This window comes from Eulemur rufifrons, chromosome 17 (genome assembly GCF_041146395.1).
Source record: "Eulemur rufifrons isolate Redbay chromosome 17, OSU_ERuf_1, whole genome shotgun sequence".
NCBI lineage: Eukaryota > Metazoa > Chordata > Mammalia > Primates > Lemuridae > Eulemur > Eulemur rufifrons.
In genome coordinates, this window is record NC_090999.1 from 66691126 (window position 1) to 66709828 (window position 18703).

At 36.4% G+C, this 18703-nt stretch overlaps 1 protein-coding gene across 1 annotated transcript in view; it reads left to right on the forward strand.

Annotated features, from left to right (window-relative positions):
- ERAP2 (endoplasmic reticulum aminopeptidase 2) overlaps window positions 1–18494 on the forward strand; it is a 36537-nt gene extending 18043 nt beyond the window's left edge. The window contains exons 9-18 of the mRNA XM_069492297.1: window positions 1832–1900; window positions 3181–3356; window positions 5480–5559; window positions 6615–6798; window positions 11315–11471; window positions 11964–12148; window positions 14631–14792; window positions 15317–15457; window positions 17363–17444; window positions 18160–18494. Coding sequence (XP_069348398.1) covers window positions 1832–1900; window positions 3181–3356; window positions 5480–5559; window positions 6615–6798; window positions 11315–11471; window positions 11964–12148; window positions 14631–14792; window positions 15317–15457; window positions 17363–17444; window positions 18160–18303 — 1380 coding nt within the window. The 3' untranslated portion in view covers window positions 18304–18494. The remainder of the gene's footprint in view (window positions 1–1831; window positions 1901–3180; window positions 3357–5479; window positions 5560–6614; window positions 6799–11314; window positions 11472–11963; window positions 12149–14630; window positions 14793–15316; window positions 15458–17362; window positions 17445–18159) is intronic.
- The last annotated feature ends 209 nt before the right edge of the window (window positions 18495–18703 follow it).

An 18703-nucleotide genomic window follows, 5' to 3' on the forward strand; every position in this document is an offset into this window, starting at 1 on the left:
ATTTTGTGGTTCAAGAAACAAAATCTAGCAATCAAAAATTATTTTTCAGGCCGGGCGCGGTGGCTCACGCCTGTAATCCTAGCACTCTGGGAGGCCGAGGCGGGTGGATAGCTCGAGGTCAGGAGTTCGAGACCAGCCTGAGCAAGAGCGAGACCCCGTCTCTACTAAAAAAATAGAAAGAAATTATATGGACAGCTAAAAATATATATGCAGAAAAAATTAGCCGGGCATGGTGGCGCATGCCTGTAGTCCCAGCTACTCGGGAGGCTGAGGCAGGAGGATCGCTTAAGCCCAGGAGTTTGAGGTTGCTGTGAGCTAGGCTGATGCCACGGCACTCACTCTAGCCAGGGCAACAAAGCGACACTCTGTCTCAAAAAAAAAAAAAAAAAAAAAAAATTATTTTTCAGTAGCTCAAATTTTTTAGTACACTTCTTGAAAATCATGATATGGATTGAAAGACACGTTCTTTGTTAGTAATTATAAAAATGTCCTTTCCTATCCATTTCCATCACCCCTGTCAGTGACCCAAATGCTCTTTCTCCAAGGTTCCTCCTAAACTTCTCAACACCAAGCCTCATGTTGCTTTTTTCTCCTATCTTTCTCTTTCTCCCTCTCCCTTGCTGGGCATGTGTGCGTGTATGTGTGTGTGTGTATGTACACATCAAGTAGCCTCTCTCCAACTAGGAAGACTCTGTCATTCATTGTACATACTGGCAGTGGGGAGGACTGAAAAGAAAATTTGGCCAGCAAGGATAGGATTATTTTAGGACAGAAGTAAAGACTCCTGTGTTATTTTTTTACCACATCATGCTTATAACCACATCCAAAGATAAAGTAGGCATCCTTACCCCATTTTTATTGATGGGAAAACCAATACTAAGGGAGAGATTTTCCCAGGGTCACTGAGTCAGTGATGGAGTCAGTACTTAAAACTGGTCTTCTGACTCTAAGTCCAATATTCACTTTTTCAATTATATCACATCTACTTCCTATTTATCAGAAAAGTCCCCCCATCAACCTTTCCCTACAGGTCCTAGATTCTAACTGACCCCCTTCTGATGCCAAAGGACACTATGGTACAAAAATAACAAATTCTTGAAAATATCTTGCTCACCATTGTGGCATATAAAGTCAGTTCTAATATATGTCAATAGCAACTTGAGAATCAGAAGAATTCTTTGCTGTTATTTTTCATAAGATCATCTAAAAGCATTTGAGAGCCTTGGTGTATATTTCATTTTTCTCATTTGCAGCTCCCATTAGAGCATTAACTACTGTTTATTCAAGGGTTGATTGCCAAGTTAGTAGTTTTCTTTAGTCTGATTTCATTACCATTTAGTTCAAAATTTATTACTGCCACTGCAGTAATACCCAGGTAAGCAAAGGTGTTTCCCCTACTGTCAAGGAACTTGCAGTATGACAGGGGAAAGTTAATAGTACTAGACAGAGTTGCCTAAATGCTGCACAGGGGCATGTGTAACATGCCACAATGAATGAATACAATAGGACCTTTCCCAGGGGAAGGGGAAGAAATGAATGGAAAATTCAACAAATTGATTCTTCCTTAAAACAGTTATTGACCTCATTGAACTTCTTTAAGAAACTTTATATACATATACACATGTATAAAAAACACGAAAAATAATTTTTGTGTATTTTATCCTAGGTCACTGCAAAGGTGCCTCTTTTTCTCATTTTCATTTTCATCATGTCTAGATGAATTATATTTTCATTTAGCTGTGCTAATAAGTGTCTGCATTCATGTCTAATATGCATATTCAGCCAATGATCAATGCCTAAATGGCAGTGCTTTTTTCTTCTTGTTTTATAGAGTTGTTTAGAAGGTGATTTTACATCTGGTGGAGTTTGTTATTCTGATTCCAGGATGACAAGTAACACAGTAAGTATAAAGAGAGTTATAGAATAGAAGAGATATGACCTGGAGTAAGTGTGACATATAGAATAGCCCACCTGTGTCCTTTTAAAAAGCTGGGGAGAAAGACTTCACAATTTTTTTTAAAAACAAAGCTGACTGAAGGGGAAATGCTCAGGCCACCTAGGGGGATGATGCTGTTGCTATTATATTTTTGTTGTTACAATTCAGTGCTCCTGGAACCCCACTGCTAGCTAAAAATATCTCAGCCCAAAATTCTTTTGAGTGGTTGCTGCTGCATTGACATCCATTAGGCTCTGACAAATGGCAAAACATATGTATTGTTAGGTTTAAAAACAGTGTGTGGCTTTCTTTTTCCTTACTTCTGGGAAGTTATAGAAGCACTATAGGAAGGAGAAAAGAAAGTCATCATGGGAGAAAAAGGCAAACTTTTTTTTTTTTTTTTTTTGAGACAGGGTCTCACTCTGTCACTGTGGGTAGAGTGAAGTGGAGTCATCACATCTCACAGCAACCTCACACTCCTGGGCTCAAGTGATTCTCCTGCCTTAGCCTCCTGAGTAGCTGGGACTACAGGGGTGCGCTATTTTTCTATTTTTAGTAGCGATGTGGGTTTCACTGTTGCTCAGGCTGTTCTCAAACTCCTGAGCTCAAGCCATCCTCTCACCTCGGTTTCCCAGAGCCAAGGCAAACTTTTTTAAAAGAGTCATGGTAATCTCCTAAATTATGCTTTGTAAAGGAAGATTTAGCATCATCCAGTGATTAGAAATCCACACTAGAAGTACAGAAGCTAGAGGTTTGTTCTCCATTCAATATACTTATATTGACATAAAATTTTTCTGTTGGAAAATTTAAAGTTTCCCTAAAGGTGGGCATTTCCCTCCTACGCCACCCCTGCTGGATTCTACTGTTATTATAACAGGCGCTTTTCTTTTTGTCTGTTTGTTTTGTTTGTTTGTTTATTTATTTATTTATTTATTTTTTGTTGTTGTTGTTGTTTGAAAGGGGGCAGGAGGGAGGCTCAGTCCCCCTCCTCTTCCTCATTGGCTTTTTCTGCCACAGGATAACCCTACAGATCCTATCTGCATCCTTCATTCAGGTAGTTTGCAGAGAGCAGCCCTGGCGTCGCCCACCCAGACCCAGTGTTCTAGACTGCCCTGCCCTGTGAGGCCAGCCTGTGGGCTCCGCTCCCCAAGCTGTGTCTCTGGCATCCAAGGAGATGCAAGTTTCTGATCTCTCTTTGGATCTTCTCCTGTCTCCTGAATCATCAAGGTCACTTGTCGTTTCAGCTCGCCTCTGTGGGGGGAAATGTGGAGGTCAAAGAGATGATGACTACGTGGACTCTCCAGAAAGGCATCCCCCTCGTGGTGGTCAAACGAGACGGGCGTTCGCTCCGACTACAACAGGAGCGCTTCCTGAAGGGGGTTTTCAAAGAGGATCCTGAATGGAGGGCCCTGCAGGAAAGGTGGCCGCTTTTCCCCTTTTGGTCTAGTTTACTTCATCTCAGTTCGTGCATTGTTTTGTTAGCTTTCTCTCAGATCCTCTGGCAGTTTGTGTACCATGCTGTTTGCATTTAGGAATCAAAGGCCTGAACTAGCCTTCGTAGCAGATTTAAAGAGTTTCAGGTGGCCCACACAGCTTTGTTCAACAGCCCCACTCTTAGGAATTCCATGCAGCCTTCAGGACCTTGGTTCTGATGCAGAGGGTGGTGGATTATATTTCTATCATAATACGCGGGCTTCTGGGTCCTACACCTAGGGGGTATTATGACAACTACAACTACGCTTCTTATCATCGGAGAAAAGATAGTCCTTATGTGATAAATTAGATGCTAAGAGCTCCTGTTGCCTTTCATTTTTTTAGAAATAGACTATAAATGTAACATTTTAAAATACGTGATGTTGTTGGTAATAATGAAAGCAAATCCAGTTAAACGCACTGTCATCTTGATCACCAGCCTATCCTGAGAAAACTTGTTAAAACGACTTTACTGAAATCAAGAAACAACAGTGTACACATTTCTCTGATCTATTAGCCCTGTTAATAAAATGAATGAGGCCAATAATCTACAATGAAATAATCCAAGTGAACCTGTGCTGACTCTTACGATATTTTCTTTTTCTTATGATCTTAGCTGTCTAGCAATTAATTATAAAATTTTTCTGAGAATCAGAAGCATATTCGAGGTCATTAACACATAGAATATACTGTTTTCTCTTTTCATCAGTTGCATATTTCCAATCCAGCCGCAACTGTTATGCCATTCTTGTGTACACATCCTTCCATTTTTCTGTGTGTTCTTCTAAAATCTGAATCTCAGTTTACATGACTTATAGCTTAGCAAAACAGTCTAAAAATTTTAATGTCTGATTTATTATTGGGAAAGCAAGACTCACAATTTTGTAACTTACCAAAATGTCATGAGAAAGTTCAAAACTGTGGATGGCCCAGAATAATAAATATCTTCTACAATAATCTGTATTTTTCCTCTGTCTGGGACAGTATTTAGAAAACTCATAAAATGATTACCCTCTGATTCGTGGCTATCTAAACTCATAGAGTGCTATTCTTCCCTTCTCCACCCCTAGATGTAGTTATCTGAAAAAAAGTCCCTTCTGTTTTATAGCCAAGATTCATCCTCAAATACCAATCCATTAAGTCTTGGCAGTATCTATGTGTCCATCTTTTACCTTTTTGTGTAAAGATTCCAAGTTTTCTGGTTAATTATCTCTACTGTGTGGATTATCTTTTCTGACCCTTTACTAGACTAGATGAAGTCAGTGTATATTGTTTCCTTTATTGTTTTATATTTTTCTAAGGACTGGTGGCTACTTCCTCAGTTACTCTCCTTTCTGTTTTACACTGGTTAGTATTATCAAGCACATGATTTTACATGTGTAGGATTACTATAGCTAACATGGCTTGATTAATAGAGGAAGTGAATTCTAGAGGCTGCTAGAAAAATTATTTAGGAAAAAAATCCAATTTCTATTATTTACTATAGTAGGGTCATTGAAAAGTAACTGAGACCTTTTCCTCCAATCCATTCTGCTTTTCTGCTCTCTGGACTTACGCCCTGCTGCAGATTCTAGGCTATAGCATTATTGACCACTTCCTTGCAGTCAGATAGCAGATGGGAGGTTGGATGTGAATAGTTCTATTGAACAAAAGGATAAGTAAAAAATCATACTGGAGTAAGTTCTTTACCTCTTAAGGTTTTCTGTACAGCTTTGATTTAGTCATTTGAATTAACATCAGGCTGTCAGAGTTTTTGAAAACATGAAAGAAATATTGGACTTTTTTTTCTTTTACAAATAGCAGAATTTGTTATGGTATGAAATTTGGACAGCAAATTACACTGGTATTTGAGGCAGAATTCAACTAGGTATATATATTGCTGTCCCTTCATAGTCATCATGGAAGAAATTTTTGCATACTTAAGAATATGGTACTTTTAGCCTATAAAATTTAGAAGCCACTGGCAGTGTGACAGATAGGTGCTTAGGTGCCTATTACCGCCTGAGTCTGACATTGTGAAAATTAAAGCAGTCGTTCATTGCCTGTAACTCTCTTTACTTTCTGACATAGGTATCTGTGGCAAATCCCACTGACCTACTCCACGAGTTCCTCTAATGCAATTCACAGACACATTCTAAAATCAAAGACAGGTAATGAACTAATTAGCTAAATGGGTGTTGCAATGCTAAAATTCATATTTTGAGCTAGTTGCAGGAAAGATACAATATAAGTAAATCTAATAATAAAAGATCTATGTTTGGGGGATGTTCTCATTTATCCATACATTACTTACTAAAAGAACCCTTAACCTAGAAAGTCTGAGCTTTTCATTCAGTGAGAAGTTCTCTTGTGCTTTTAACATTTAGAGACATTTATATTTTAAACATTTATATTTATAACATTTTAAACATTTATATTTATATCAAGAAATTATGGAATCCTATCTTATGTCCTTTAATACCTGCCAATCCATTTTTATGGATTATGCATGAGGCAAAAATGTTTAGTGGAAAAAAGCATAGCCTTCAAAATTAGCTGGTCCTGGATTCAAACCTCACTCTGTCATCTATAAGATGTGTGACCTTAAGAAAATTTCTTAACTTCTCCTAAGCTTCAAGTTTCTCATCTTATTTTGAATAAGGACTAGGCCTCACAGAGTTGTTGAGGGGATATCATTATGTCATTTGACCACCTAGTATAATGCATGCCATATTAAAAATATATAATTTTAAGTCTCCTCTAAACACTTTACTAAAATTTGAGAGGTTTTCCATGAAAAAGTAATGTTCTACCTGGAGTTTTTATTTCACTCAAATGGACAAATGGATCAGCTGTTTATTTATATATATTTCAATGACTAGTAATTAAACCTTGAGACAAGGCACCAATAAATTAAACCAAATCCCAGTTATTCTTGTCATATGGCTCACTGGGCCCTTGTATGCCTCTTAGACCTGAATGGAGTATTTTTGAGAACAAATTCAGCAGTCCTATTTCTATGAATTAATTTATTTATTAATTTGATAAGACCATCTTGCCCAAAAGAGACCATCCGGTGGACTATGTAAATGAATATCACCATGATTCTTCCAAAACTTTGTCTTCCCATTGATTTATTAGTAATAGGGTTAAAACTAACAGTTTTGAAGATGTTCCTGATATGTATGTTGATAATGAAATGCCTATGCCCATTTCCTCCTCTTAGATACCCTGGATTTACCAGAAGAGACCGGTTGGGTGAAATTTAATGTGGACTCAAATGGCTACTACATTGTTCACTATGAGGGGAACGGATGGGACCAACTCACTGCACAGCTGAACCAGAACCATACACTTCTCAGACCTAAGGACAGAATAGGTCTGATTCACGATGTGTTTCAGCTGGTTAGGTAATACAAAATTTCATCTGACTTCACAGGAAATAACTGATCCATAACCAGATATGCTAGATTTCAAAATCAAATGTTCAGTGCTTATTATTCTTAAGATATGAATCTGAATGGAGGTCAAACACTGCCCACTAGGTCAAAGCCTATCCACTAGTAAGGTATTTTGACCCACACAGTGTTTACAAATTTAATCCAACATTTTAAAATGTAGAGAATTTTATATAAAAATCTTGACTTCTGGAATCTCTTAAAAAATGAGTGTTGGTAAATGTGGACCTCATTCCCACAGGACAGCCATTGAGGAGGACGCAGTGGGCCCATTCCCCTTTAGGCCAGGCTGCAGTCTCCCATGCACCACAGTCCCAAACGAGGCACAGTTGCCTGTTTCACTCACTTGGTGTGAACCCTCCCAGGCATTTGAGCTTTTGACCCCGGATTTAAAATGTGTTTATGCTAGTAGCTGTTACAACAAATACCTGTGTAATCTCTTAAACAGAAAGTATAAATATAGTCTTAACCTTTACAAATTTAAATGAGTTCTTAGCCTAGAGCACAATCCATTCATTACTTACATCAGAGAAATCAATATGAAATTGGTAGGGAAATGAAGTAAGAATTGACTGTTTATTCCTCTGTAGACTTTTCCTGGAAGGACAAAGTATTTTCTTACCTTTTCTGTTTATCGTCAACAGAATAGTATATAGAATAAATCAGGTCATAAGATCACCAACGGGGAAAAAGAATGAGGATCCAGAGAAGTATTGTGCATTGTAAGCCTTTCCTGTTCTGAGAATTACTATAATGTGCTTACTTTATTCAGTGTGACATATTATTTCCTTTCAGATGCTTATTTAGGTCAAATTCAGTGAAAGTGAATGGCAAGACATCTCTCAGGCAGAGCTTCTCGGTACAACAGAATCCTCTAGTTAGAAAGAGGAGAGGACTGAGGCTGAATCCTCAGCCCCATGAGTCTTGGGACCATCATGTGGCATAGATCATCGGAGGCCAAGATTAGGAAAAACCCCATCCTACACTGTAGCAAATTGCATGAGAGGACAGCTAGGATGCAGGCCATCATTAGTTGAAGGAGGTTTGTCTGCTCAAAATTGAAACTCTGAGCAGATTGCAGAGAAGGTTGATTAAAAATTTAAGGCTAGGAAAAATGAAAAATATTGACAACTCAGCAAATGAAATCCAATCTTTTAAGTAGTTGTGAAATATTTTTTGCTGTTTCCAGCCTATAAATTTATGGGTAGTCTATTTTTTATTTTTTTTTATTTTTATTTATTTATTTTTTTTAAGACAGAGTCTCACTCTTTTGCCCAGGCTAGAGTGAGTGCCGTGGCATCAGCCTAGCTCACAGCAACCTCAAACTCCTGAGCTCAAGGGATCCTCCTGTCTCAGCCTCCCGAGTAGCTGGGACTACAGGCATGTGCCACCATGCCCGGCTAATTTTTTCTATATATATATTTAGCTGTCTGTATAATTTCTTTCTATTTTTAGTAGAGATGGGGTCTCGCTCTTGCTCAGGCTGGTCTCGAACTCCTGAGCTCAAAGGATCCGCCCACCTCGGCCTCCCAGAGTGCTAGGATTACAGGCGTGAGCCACCGCGCCCGGCCAAATTTATGGGTAGTCTAAATTTAGCAGAAGGAACCCTACAGTTACTTGTTCATCAATGGGAAAACAGTAATCTTTTCTTCACTAGGCAGACAGATTGATGAAGTTAAGAATACAAGTTTTGGATTAAAACAGAAGAATTCAAGTACTACCTCTTCACTTATTAATTGTTCGAGCTTGGGCAAGTTTTTTAAACCTTTCTAAGCCTTAATTTTCTAGTCTTTAAAACTTCAGTAATAATAATGTCTAATACACAGAATTGTTTTGATTGCATAAGATAATGCAGATAAAGCACTAAACATAGTACCTGCTCAATAAATGTTAGCTCCTAACATTATTAGTATTATCTAATATAAATTGTTTAAAACATCATGAGTTGAATAGGAAGAGGAGGTGACAATGCAGAAAGTATATTTCAAATAATACGAAGTTGGGGGAAAAAGCAGAATATATTAATGTTTGTGTATTATTATGTTTTCAACTACATAGGAAAAAATAAGTGAAAATGGGAAACAAAACTTTAAAGGAATTATTTCAAAATGCTATTAGTAAGTGTGTAGGGTAGTGAAATTATGAGTCTTTTTGCCTCTCTTCTCTAATTTCCAGTTGTTTTGCAATTTATTTATATTACTTTTATAATAAACATAATTGTATAAAGAAACAATTTAAAACTTTGATAATAAGCCTTAAATATTTTTGCTTGCAATTCTCTCTAAATAGTATAAACCTCTTTCCTCCCTGCTTTATGAAACATCTATTTTAAGAGTTAAAAGGAGGCTGGGTGCAGTGGCTCATGCCTGTAATCCCAGCACTCTAGGAGGCCGAGGCAGAAGGATTGCTTGAGCCCAGGAGTTCAAGACCAACCTGAGCAAGAGCAAGACCCCATCTTTACAAAAAATAGAAAAATTAGACAGGTGTGGTGGAGCACACCTGTAGTCTCAGCTACTTGGGAGGTTGAGGCAGGAGAATTGCTTTAGCCCAGGAGTTTGAGGTTGCAGTGCACTATGATGACGTCAATGCACTCTAGCCCGGGCGACAGAGAAAGACTCTGTCTCAAAACAAAACAAAACAAAAAAAATTAAAGCAACATAATAGTGACCACATTTACTTTGGAGACAGAATTTGACCCAGAAATGGTTATTTATTTTAATTAGGCTTTCTTACTTTTAAAATATGATTTAAAGACTTGGGCCTTGTATGAACTGGGTGAAATTAAAATGACACCTTTAATTTCCTTAGAGAAAAATTGTATCTGTTTCTTTTAATCCCACATCTTAAAAAGAAACCCCAAATTGTCTCTTCAGGAATATGATTTTATTTCTTAAAAGTACAATCTAGCTAAAATTGTTTACATGTAAGTAGATACAGATTTTTGCTGTTGGGCTGAAGTACATGCTTACATATGTGTTTATTCTTTAAGCTAAACAAACATGCAGATAACATTCTATGCATTGATTGAAGCATAGGGCAGGTGGTAAGAACCTGAATTTTTTATTAAACAATTTAGTAACTATATAAAAAGAAAAGAGGTCCCTTATGGATAAATATTAATATTAAAATAAAGTAGGCAAATGTAAAAGTAAAGATTTCTAATAATGGCATTGATTTTAGTAAGAAATCAATTAGGTTAGGCTGAAAAGAGAAACAGGTTTTATATAAAGTAAGGGTTTTTTTTTCTCTCTTTTTTTTAAACTAGCCAAGTGAAGCAGTGGGAGTGAAGAAGGAACAAATAAAGTAGTTTTTCATGTGTCAAACATTCACTTTTAAACTGTGACCCTAGAATACCGTTTCCTTCAGCTGCTGATGCTAAGGTATCAACTGCTCCATGTACTATGATACTCACGCATGTGGAAAGGAGTAGTGACATTTTATGGATTTGTTTCTTAAAAAATACAGCAGAGCACAGAATCACAGAGCATATGGTCCAGCTCTCTATCTTCAGATGAAATTTTTGAAACAATTTCCATAAGTCTGTTTTAAAGTAGTATGTCACTGTGATCAAGAAGAGTACGGGCACAACAAAAGTTCTTTTTCTTTTCATTTTCTTCTAGTTTCGGTTCCCTCTTTTTAGACAGAAATTTAGAAATGTAAATCCCCAAAGGAGGTAGCACATTATGTTAATGATAAATTCAAAGGAGGCATCCTTTGTGCTGGAATCGGTTTCCATAACACACGACTGTGCCAGCTGGAGTTGGATGCTCACAAGAACGGCTTATAGACCCTGTGTGGACACACAACCTTCCAGAAACACACATGAGAACCACTTTGCAAAAGTGAGACTGTCATGGTTTACTTCTTCTACAGAAGATACTCTAGCATTTTGGTATTCAGAATAATAATTCTGTTGTTTGTTCTTCTCATTGAAACAAAATGTAGAGAAGGCATATAACTTCAGAATCTGAATAAGATGAACATATTTGTTTTGTCCAGTTTGCAATGATCACTGCTTCTCCGGTAGGATTAAAGACAAACATCAAAGAAAAACAAGACATGGCACCTGTCCTCAAGTTTACTTGGGCAAACCGACACATGAAGCAATTAGAGAATGATATAATATGTAAAAACTGTGATGTTATTTGGTACTGTTAAATGTTAACTCTTACTGTTATGTGCTAGGCATTATTCTAAGTGCTTTTTGAAATGAGTTAATGCTCATACTTACAAGCCCACGAGGAAGACACTATTACCACCCCCATTATATAAAGGAGACAACTGAGGTCCAGAGAGGTTAAGTAATTTCTCCAGGATCACACAGTGGCAGAGCTAGAATTTAAACCAAATGGTCTGGTTATAACAAACTACCTCTGTTACTGGGTTCTATTTCATATTTGTTTTAATATTAACAATATTAAAAACTATAAGATAAGTACGAACCACTGACATTTGTTTTATATCCCAGTGCAGGAAGGTTGACCCTGGACAAAGCCCTCGACATGACCCGCTATCTCCAACGCGAAACAAGCAGCCCTGTGCTTCTCAAGGGTCTGAGCTACTTAGGTTTGTTTTACCACATGATGGACTTAAGGAATATTTCAGATGTCTCAGAAAACCTCAAGGTTTGTGTTACTTTCAGGAAATTTATTAAGTAAATACACAGTGTTGGGAGGATCATTGAGGCCCGGTCTGTTTTATGTGAAGTCCTTGAAGTTAAGTCATGGAGAAGAAGCTAAAGGGACTGGCCAATAGCCCAGCCAATACCACAGCACCTAGTGGTCAATGCTCCTTGTTCTTTGTCACTGCCAATTCCAAGAGCTAAATCATGAGCAAAGCATCTCTACTAATGGTGACTTTATCTTATATCAATTAACATTCCACCTCTCAGATAGGAAATTAAATCATATTTTAATGCAAAAGCTCTTATTTCTTAAGTGTGATTGATGGGAGCTAGAAAAAAGAGAAGGGAAATATGAAAATAAGTGGTACTATGTTTTAGGAAAGATTCATGACTCATGCAGAAAGTTTAGAGTTGAGCCCTTTACATGGGTGAGTAAGAGCTGTGTTAAGAACTAAATTTAGCCTCTCTGTAAACCATTTCATATTTTCTGCAGCATTACCTTCTGCAGTATTTTAAGCCAGTGATTGACAGGCAAAGCTGGAGTGACGAGGGCTCGGTCTGGGACAGGATGCTTCGCTCTGCTGTCTTGAAGCTTGCCTGCGACCTGAACCATGCTCCTTGCATCCGGAAGGCAGCTGAACTCTTCTCTCAGTGGATGGAATCCAATGGAAAATTAAAGTAGATCTACACTTCTGTCCTATTCTTTGTTCTTTTCACTTTGATGTAAAAGTCTTTGATCAAGTAAGACATTAGACCTAAAACCTTTTAGTGAGGACAGAAAAAAAAAAAATGCTGGGAATTATATGCCCTGTTTCATGCGCCTACATTGTAAGTGCTTGATAGATTTTGTAGGAAGCAAGGTTTTGTTCCCTATGGGGAGAGCTAATAAACATTGGCATGGTAACAGAAAGATAGCCAGGAAGTAGAAGCAGGGGAGCCCAATCTCCAAAAGCGATGCTTTTTAAAGATAAAAAGATGTTAGAAGAAGCAATGTGAAATATATGTGCAATTAAAACAACAGTGATCATTTGATGACACTCATTAAAAAAGGGTGGTTTTTTGTTTTTAAAATGTGTTTGCTCCCTCATCAACCAATATCAAATGCCAAACCTTGTCCCCAAGTTTCATCTTTGATGGGAAACTGATGGTTTTGGCCATCCAAAGGATATGGTGGCAAAGTTGATTCTGGTGGTGAATATAATCAGGAGGATGCCCAGTGATCAAATGGATATGCTGCAGTTCAGTTTAGTAGCTGCAGCCCATAGATACTAATAGACCCCACAATCTTTTCAGTAGAAGCCTTGATTTCTGTCCAACACATGATTTTAAATTGTTATTTCTAAAAATAAGACTCTAGAGTTGGATGTTTTGGGAAATCAAATTTATATGTGAATTAAGGAAAAAATAGAAGAAAAAATTTAGAATTTTGATACCATGGAATATATTGGTGTCAATTTTTCCTGTGCCAAATTCCTGTGATACGCTATCATAACTTCTCTCCCCAAACCCAAATCTCGGTGAACTTTTTGGAATCTTTTCTTGAATTCTTCTTTTTTAAAAAAAGTAATTCAAGTTTTCTTCTTTTTCGATTTTTCTGGCTGTTTTTAAGCCTGAAATCAGTTTTAGAAAAAATATCTTTTAGATCTTTTATTCTCCTCTTTTTTTTTCCTGTATGAATAGGTTGTACGAGTGAAGCTGAAATATAAACATCCTGTTACCCTATCACAAAGTAGAATATTACCATTCTGTCTTTATGCTAGTTACAAAAGAGATGATCTTAATCTGCAGTAACTTATCTATAGAAGATATAAGTGTTCAACATGTTGACTACACCTATGAAAATATTCTGGATAAAGTTCATTTATGCTTATAATCAAGAATACATAATTAAATATTGTAGGTTTTTTTCCCAAACTCCAAGACTGCTAGTATGAATCTTAAGGACAAATTTCCTTACATATATTAATTATTTACTTCATTCATTTGTGAATTCAGAGTATAATTATTTGCTTGTCTCTGTGCCAGCCAGGCACTGCTCTTGGAGCTAAGAATAAAGGAGGGAACAAAGCAACTATGTGGCCTATCTTCAAAAACTTATAGTGTATTCGTTAACAATTTTTATAAACTTGTACAGCAAAATATACTAAAATGGAAACAATATGGATTGTAATTTAATTACTTAATCTTTATTTTATGATTCAAATGGCACTTGAGATATTTAAGTTCATATAGTATAGCTCAAATAGCACAAGTGTTACAATCATTGGGTTAAATCTCATTCCCAGAATGGCCAGTTAGGGCACCTTGTGCAAGTTACTTAAGCTTTCCAAGATTTATTTCCACCTTTTAAAAATTATGATAACTATCTCAATGGGTAGCTTTGACAGTTAAATAAGATGTACAGAGACTAGTACAATCCCTACCACATGGTCACTTCATGACAAATGCAAATCTTCTGCTCCCTCCCCACTGCTCTGTGTAGTGGTTTTTCTGAGCCATCAATATAAATACCGGTTCTTATTGATCTGTCAATATTTGGAATTAAAGACTATACACCAATTTAGAATAAAAACTGGTTAATGTCTCACAAGACAATAAAAACCAAAATCATGGTGTATTCTTTAGGAGGACAGAAAATAATGTCATTGCATCTTAATCAGTTTTACAAAATTGTAAAATGACTGGGTCCTAATCAATTGTGCTAAATTACAATTCTCTAGACCTTGAGAGTCAGATGACCCTCAGAGAGGCCTCAGAAAATGCTCTTAAAGTGCCATTAAAGCATCAAGGAATCATCTTTTAAAAAAATCTTATAGCACCAATAGAGACTATTTGATGATAGAATGTGTATAAAACAGTAGTTTCAGAAATGGTCTCTTTTATCAATTGATCCCATTAACTTCCTATTTTCACCAGGGTAGGTTAAAATTCTATGCTTTTTCTGCTTGCTAATATTTTATTTGATATAAAACACAAATAATTTGCAAAGTAAAATTACATAAAATATTTTTATGAAAGTTTGGCCAAAAAAAGATTTAGTAGACTGAGTCCTAGAAATAATTCAGGGGTGATTCTGTCATGACAACTTAAAATTTTAATATGGAAAAAGAGTTTTTCTTTCATAAAACTTTTTTCTTCACTTTTGTCCTCAATATTACAGTATTCCGACAGATGTTTTAAAGATTGTGTATTCTGTGGGTGCTCGGACAACAGAAGGATGGAATTACCTTTTGGAGCAATATGAATTGTCAGTGTCAGGTGCTGAAAAAAACAAAATTCTGTATGCATTGTCAACGAGCAAGCATCAAGAAAAGTTAATGAAGTAAGTTCATTAATTTAACTAAATTGTTAAAAGTAAACTGACACAAATTCAGTGAAGTTATTAATATTTCAGCCACCAATTTGAAAGGCAGAAAATAATTGAATCAGAATTTGTATGGTTTTAACTTTACTTCAAAAATATATATTGACAAAATACAAATAGTGAAAACAGATATTCCCTAGTTATTAACCATGTGATTGATACTAGACAAATGGCAATGGTTTACTTTCAGAACCTTGAAGGAAAATTATTGTTGTAAAAATACATCCTTGTATATAAGATGTGTATAAATAAGATGCTAACCAAAGTTCTTTGAAATAATTAATAAAATGACTGCTAGAAAAAAGGAAAAGTTTAACTGGAACATTAAAAATATTAGCCAGTAGAAAATTTATCATTGTTTTTGGTAAATTATAGTTTTATCCTGGCTCTTTCTGTTCTATTCTTTTAATACATTAGTAGTCTGAGTTAATTTCCATGTGCATAACACGTACTGCAAAAAAACATGGGTTTTGTTTCCTCAGGTTAATTGAACTAGGAATGGAAGGGAAGGTTATCAAGACACAGAACTTGGCAGCTATCCTTGAAGCAATTGCCAGAAATCCAAAGGGGCAGCAAGTAGCCTGGAATTTCGTGAGAGAAAATTGGACCCATCTCCTTCAAAAGTTGGTGTTCGTTTATGTCCAGTGTGTGTTCCTTCATGCAGTTGTCTCAGTTGCCTCAAACCACATGGAATCAAATGTCCCTTAAAGCACATAAAAGATACCATTTTTACCCAAATAGTTCAATGAAGTCTATCAGCTTTAAAATGCACTAGCCCAAATTATCCTGTCCAGGTACAAGGGAGAGAAATGAGAAAAAGGGAATAGGAAACAGACTTTCATTCAGCCCAGGCAAACAAATCATTGGAAACAAGTAAAAGTTGCATTAAATCCAGTCATCAGCTCCATCCCACCATCCCCCTTGGCTCTCTCTTCAGCCCAGAGGAATCCCACGAAGCCTCATATAGCACATCGAACATATTTGGCCTGCCTGCTTTGTTAATGCAGTTTTGTTCTGGGGGAAAAGCTCAGGAATTTTGATGAGAGCTAATCCCCACCCCCAGTTTCCCTGTGGAGGTGGCACAATGGAGACCTTGGCACAGCTGAAGGTAAATCCAGTCAGGAGTGTTTCGAGAGCGTCTTCCGAAATTGTATTGGTTCTGAGTCTTTTCTGGGGTTTCAACTTTTAGGAGAACCAGAGCTCACTCTACTATATTCCTGGAGCTAAACTATCCCCCAGAAAGTACCAATAATGATTAGATTTTGTTGGAATGTACAGTGTGGCATTGCTTTCTCTCACCCCCCCCCCCCAAAAAAAAACAAAAACAAAAAAACTCTAGTATAGCGCTCACCCATTCCTCCTCCAAATCCAAAATAGCACTTAGGACCTAAATGGAAATATCCTAAATCAGAGAGCTGTGTGATTTGCTTTGTTTATCTTAGGGTCAGTTGGCATCTCTCATGTCTTTCATCCCCAGTTCCTCTTCTCTCTTATTTTGTAGTCATGGAGGATTCAGAGCCCTCACAGATGGGTTTGTGTAAGCAAAAAGCACATTTCCACTCCTCTCCCAGACATTCAAGGAGTTGATATATCCACATAAAATCAAATAGAAACTGCTTTCTGTTAGAAAAAAAGTCTTGAAGACTCTACTGGAACCATTAGTTTGGCTGTTTGCATGATTGTCAGTTTTCTCCTGAGATGTTCGAACTTTTTCTGTACTACTGAGGATTTTTTTGGTAACTGGAAATGATGCTCCTGCCGAACTGTAGACATGGAACCATTCTCAGAGCCGTATCTATGCTCTGCTTTCTCAGCATGAATCATTTTGACCCGTGGTATAAGTTTTCTATTTATACAACATTGGGGTGAAGGGTACAGTCTGTGGCTGTGCATGAGAGTTCAACAGGTAACATTGTCCCAATAAATACAATATTTAAACACAGTAGTGTCCAAAATGGGATGGGAAAGTGTGCAAGACAGTACATTAGAGTGCAAAAAGAAAATCTAACTACCTGTTATTTCTTAATTTTTTAACATATTATTTATTATAAATTTGCAAACAAATAAAATACAAAAATTAAGTAAACATATTTTTATATTATCTCTTATCTCATGCTTTTAATTTTTTGACCATACCATAATACATACATATAATTCATAAATAAATATGTACATTGGGAAGTTCTTACTCAAAAATTCTTTACTGATAGGGGCCCATAATCAAAAAAAAAGTACAGGACACTGCTTTAAACATAAATTTAAACACAAACATTGCTGAATAACCTAACCATATTTCCCAAGGAAGCTTCATCGACATTTTCATTCTATATTCAAATTTGATAAATTTCAAAGCTTCAGGATTGTACTTGATGAATATGAGTTATGATGGTAATTAATAATATCTATTGTAATGCACAAACTTATCACATAGTTATTAATATAATATATTTAAAATATAATACATGATATAATAAACATAAGGCCAATATTTCTATTACTGAAATTATGAGATTCCTTTTCATTTTCAGATTTGACTTGGGCTCGTCGGCCATGAGAATGATCATCTCTGGGACCACATCCCGCTTTTCTTCCAAGGATGAATTGGAAGAGGTTTGTGACTTTCTATTGCTAACAATTTCAAAATAAATGTTCAAATTGTAGAATTGAAAGTAAACTTAGATACAGTCAGGTTTCAAGTTCTCATTTTATTTTAAAAAAAAGTTGTTTGTCGAATGTCACATAGCAAGTAAACGGGGGAGAGGATTAAAACAAGCAATGTGTTCATAGCATTCAAAATGAAAATATACTTGAGATATACTTTTGTATTATTTCATTCACATTGTATCATGACACAAGATTATATTAAAGTTCTGAAGTGTAATGAATGATCTTTTAAACGAAACTATTGGTAATTCTAGTTGTCTTTTTTTAAAAAGCATTCTAGTGTTTTACATCATCTTTTCACACTGTAGTATTTTATAACTTCTTTTCACAATAAAGCTTGAATTTATTTACCCATTAAGCAAATTCAGCAATCCAAAACTTAAATCCTGGCTCACCATTTCCTCTGACTTGGGTAAATCACTTCTTTACCCCCAGTGTGTTTACTAGTAAGATGAGGATTTATAATTTTTGCCTTCATATATTGTTTAAAAAAAGTGAAATAATAGTTATGCAAAAAGGAAGAAGAAAATAACCTTTTAGAGGTTGGCAGAGAAATGCCTGCACCTGCGTGTGTATAATTTGCAAGCTGTTTTGAAATTTTTTGGAAGACAAAGTGTTTTATGAACCATGTCAGTAATTTTTTTTCTTACATATTTTTCAGGTGAAACTATTTTTTGAATCTCTTCAGGCCCAAGGATCACATCTGGATATTTTTCAAATTGTTCTGGAAACCATAACCAAAAATATTAAATGGCTGGAGAAGAATCTTCCCACTCTGAGGACTTGGCTAGTGGTTAACATTTAAATGGTCAATAGAAAGAGTACATCAAACACAGGCTATGTCTGCATGAAGTCCAACAGAGTAGCATCAGCAAAGCTCCTCAGAGTTGTGGATATTTTGTCTAACCTGTAAGAAGCCTCAAGAAATCAGCGTGTAGCTACCTGCTCTCAGTTATTGTCTCCACCTGACAGATAAACAATGCTGGGGTAGGGAAAGGCCAGTTTAGTAGCCTACTTAAAAGTAAACTCCCTGAGTAATAGATATATGTGGAGATAAAGACAGAGAGCTATAGATAACACTGTCATCGCTTAGCCTCAATGCGACCTTCTCTATTGCTTCATACTATGCCACTATTTTGCTGCTTGAATTCTTTTTTAACCTTGCTGAGTATCCTGAAGTTTGCCCACCCAGTTTTAACTCCAAG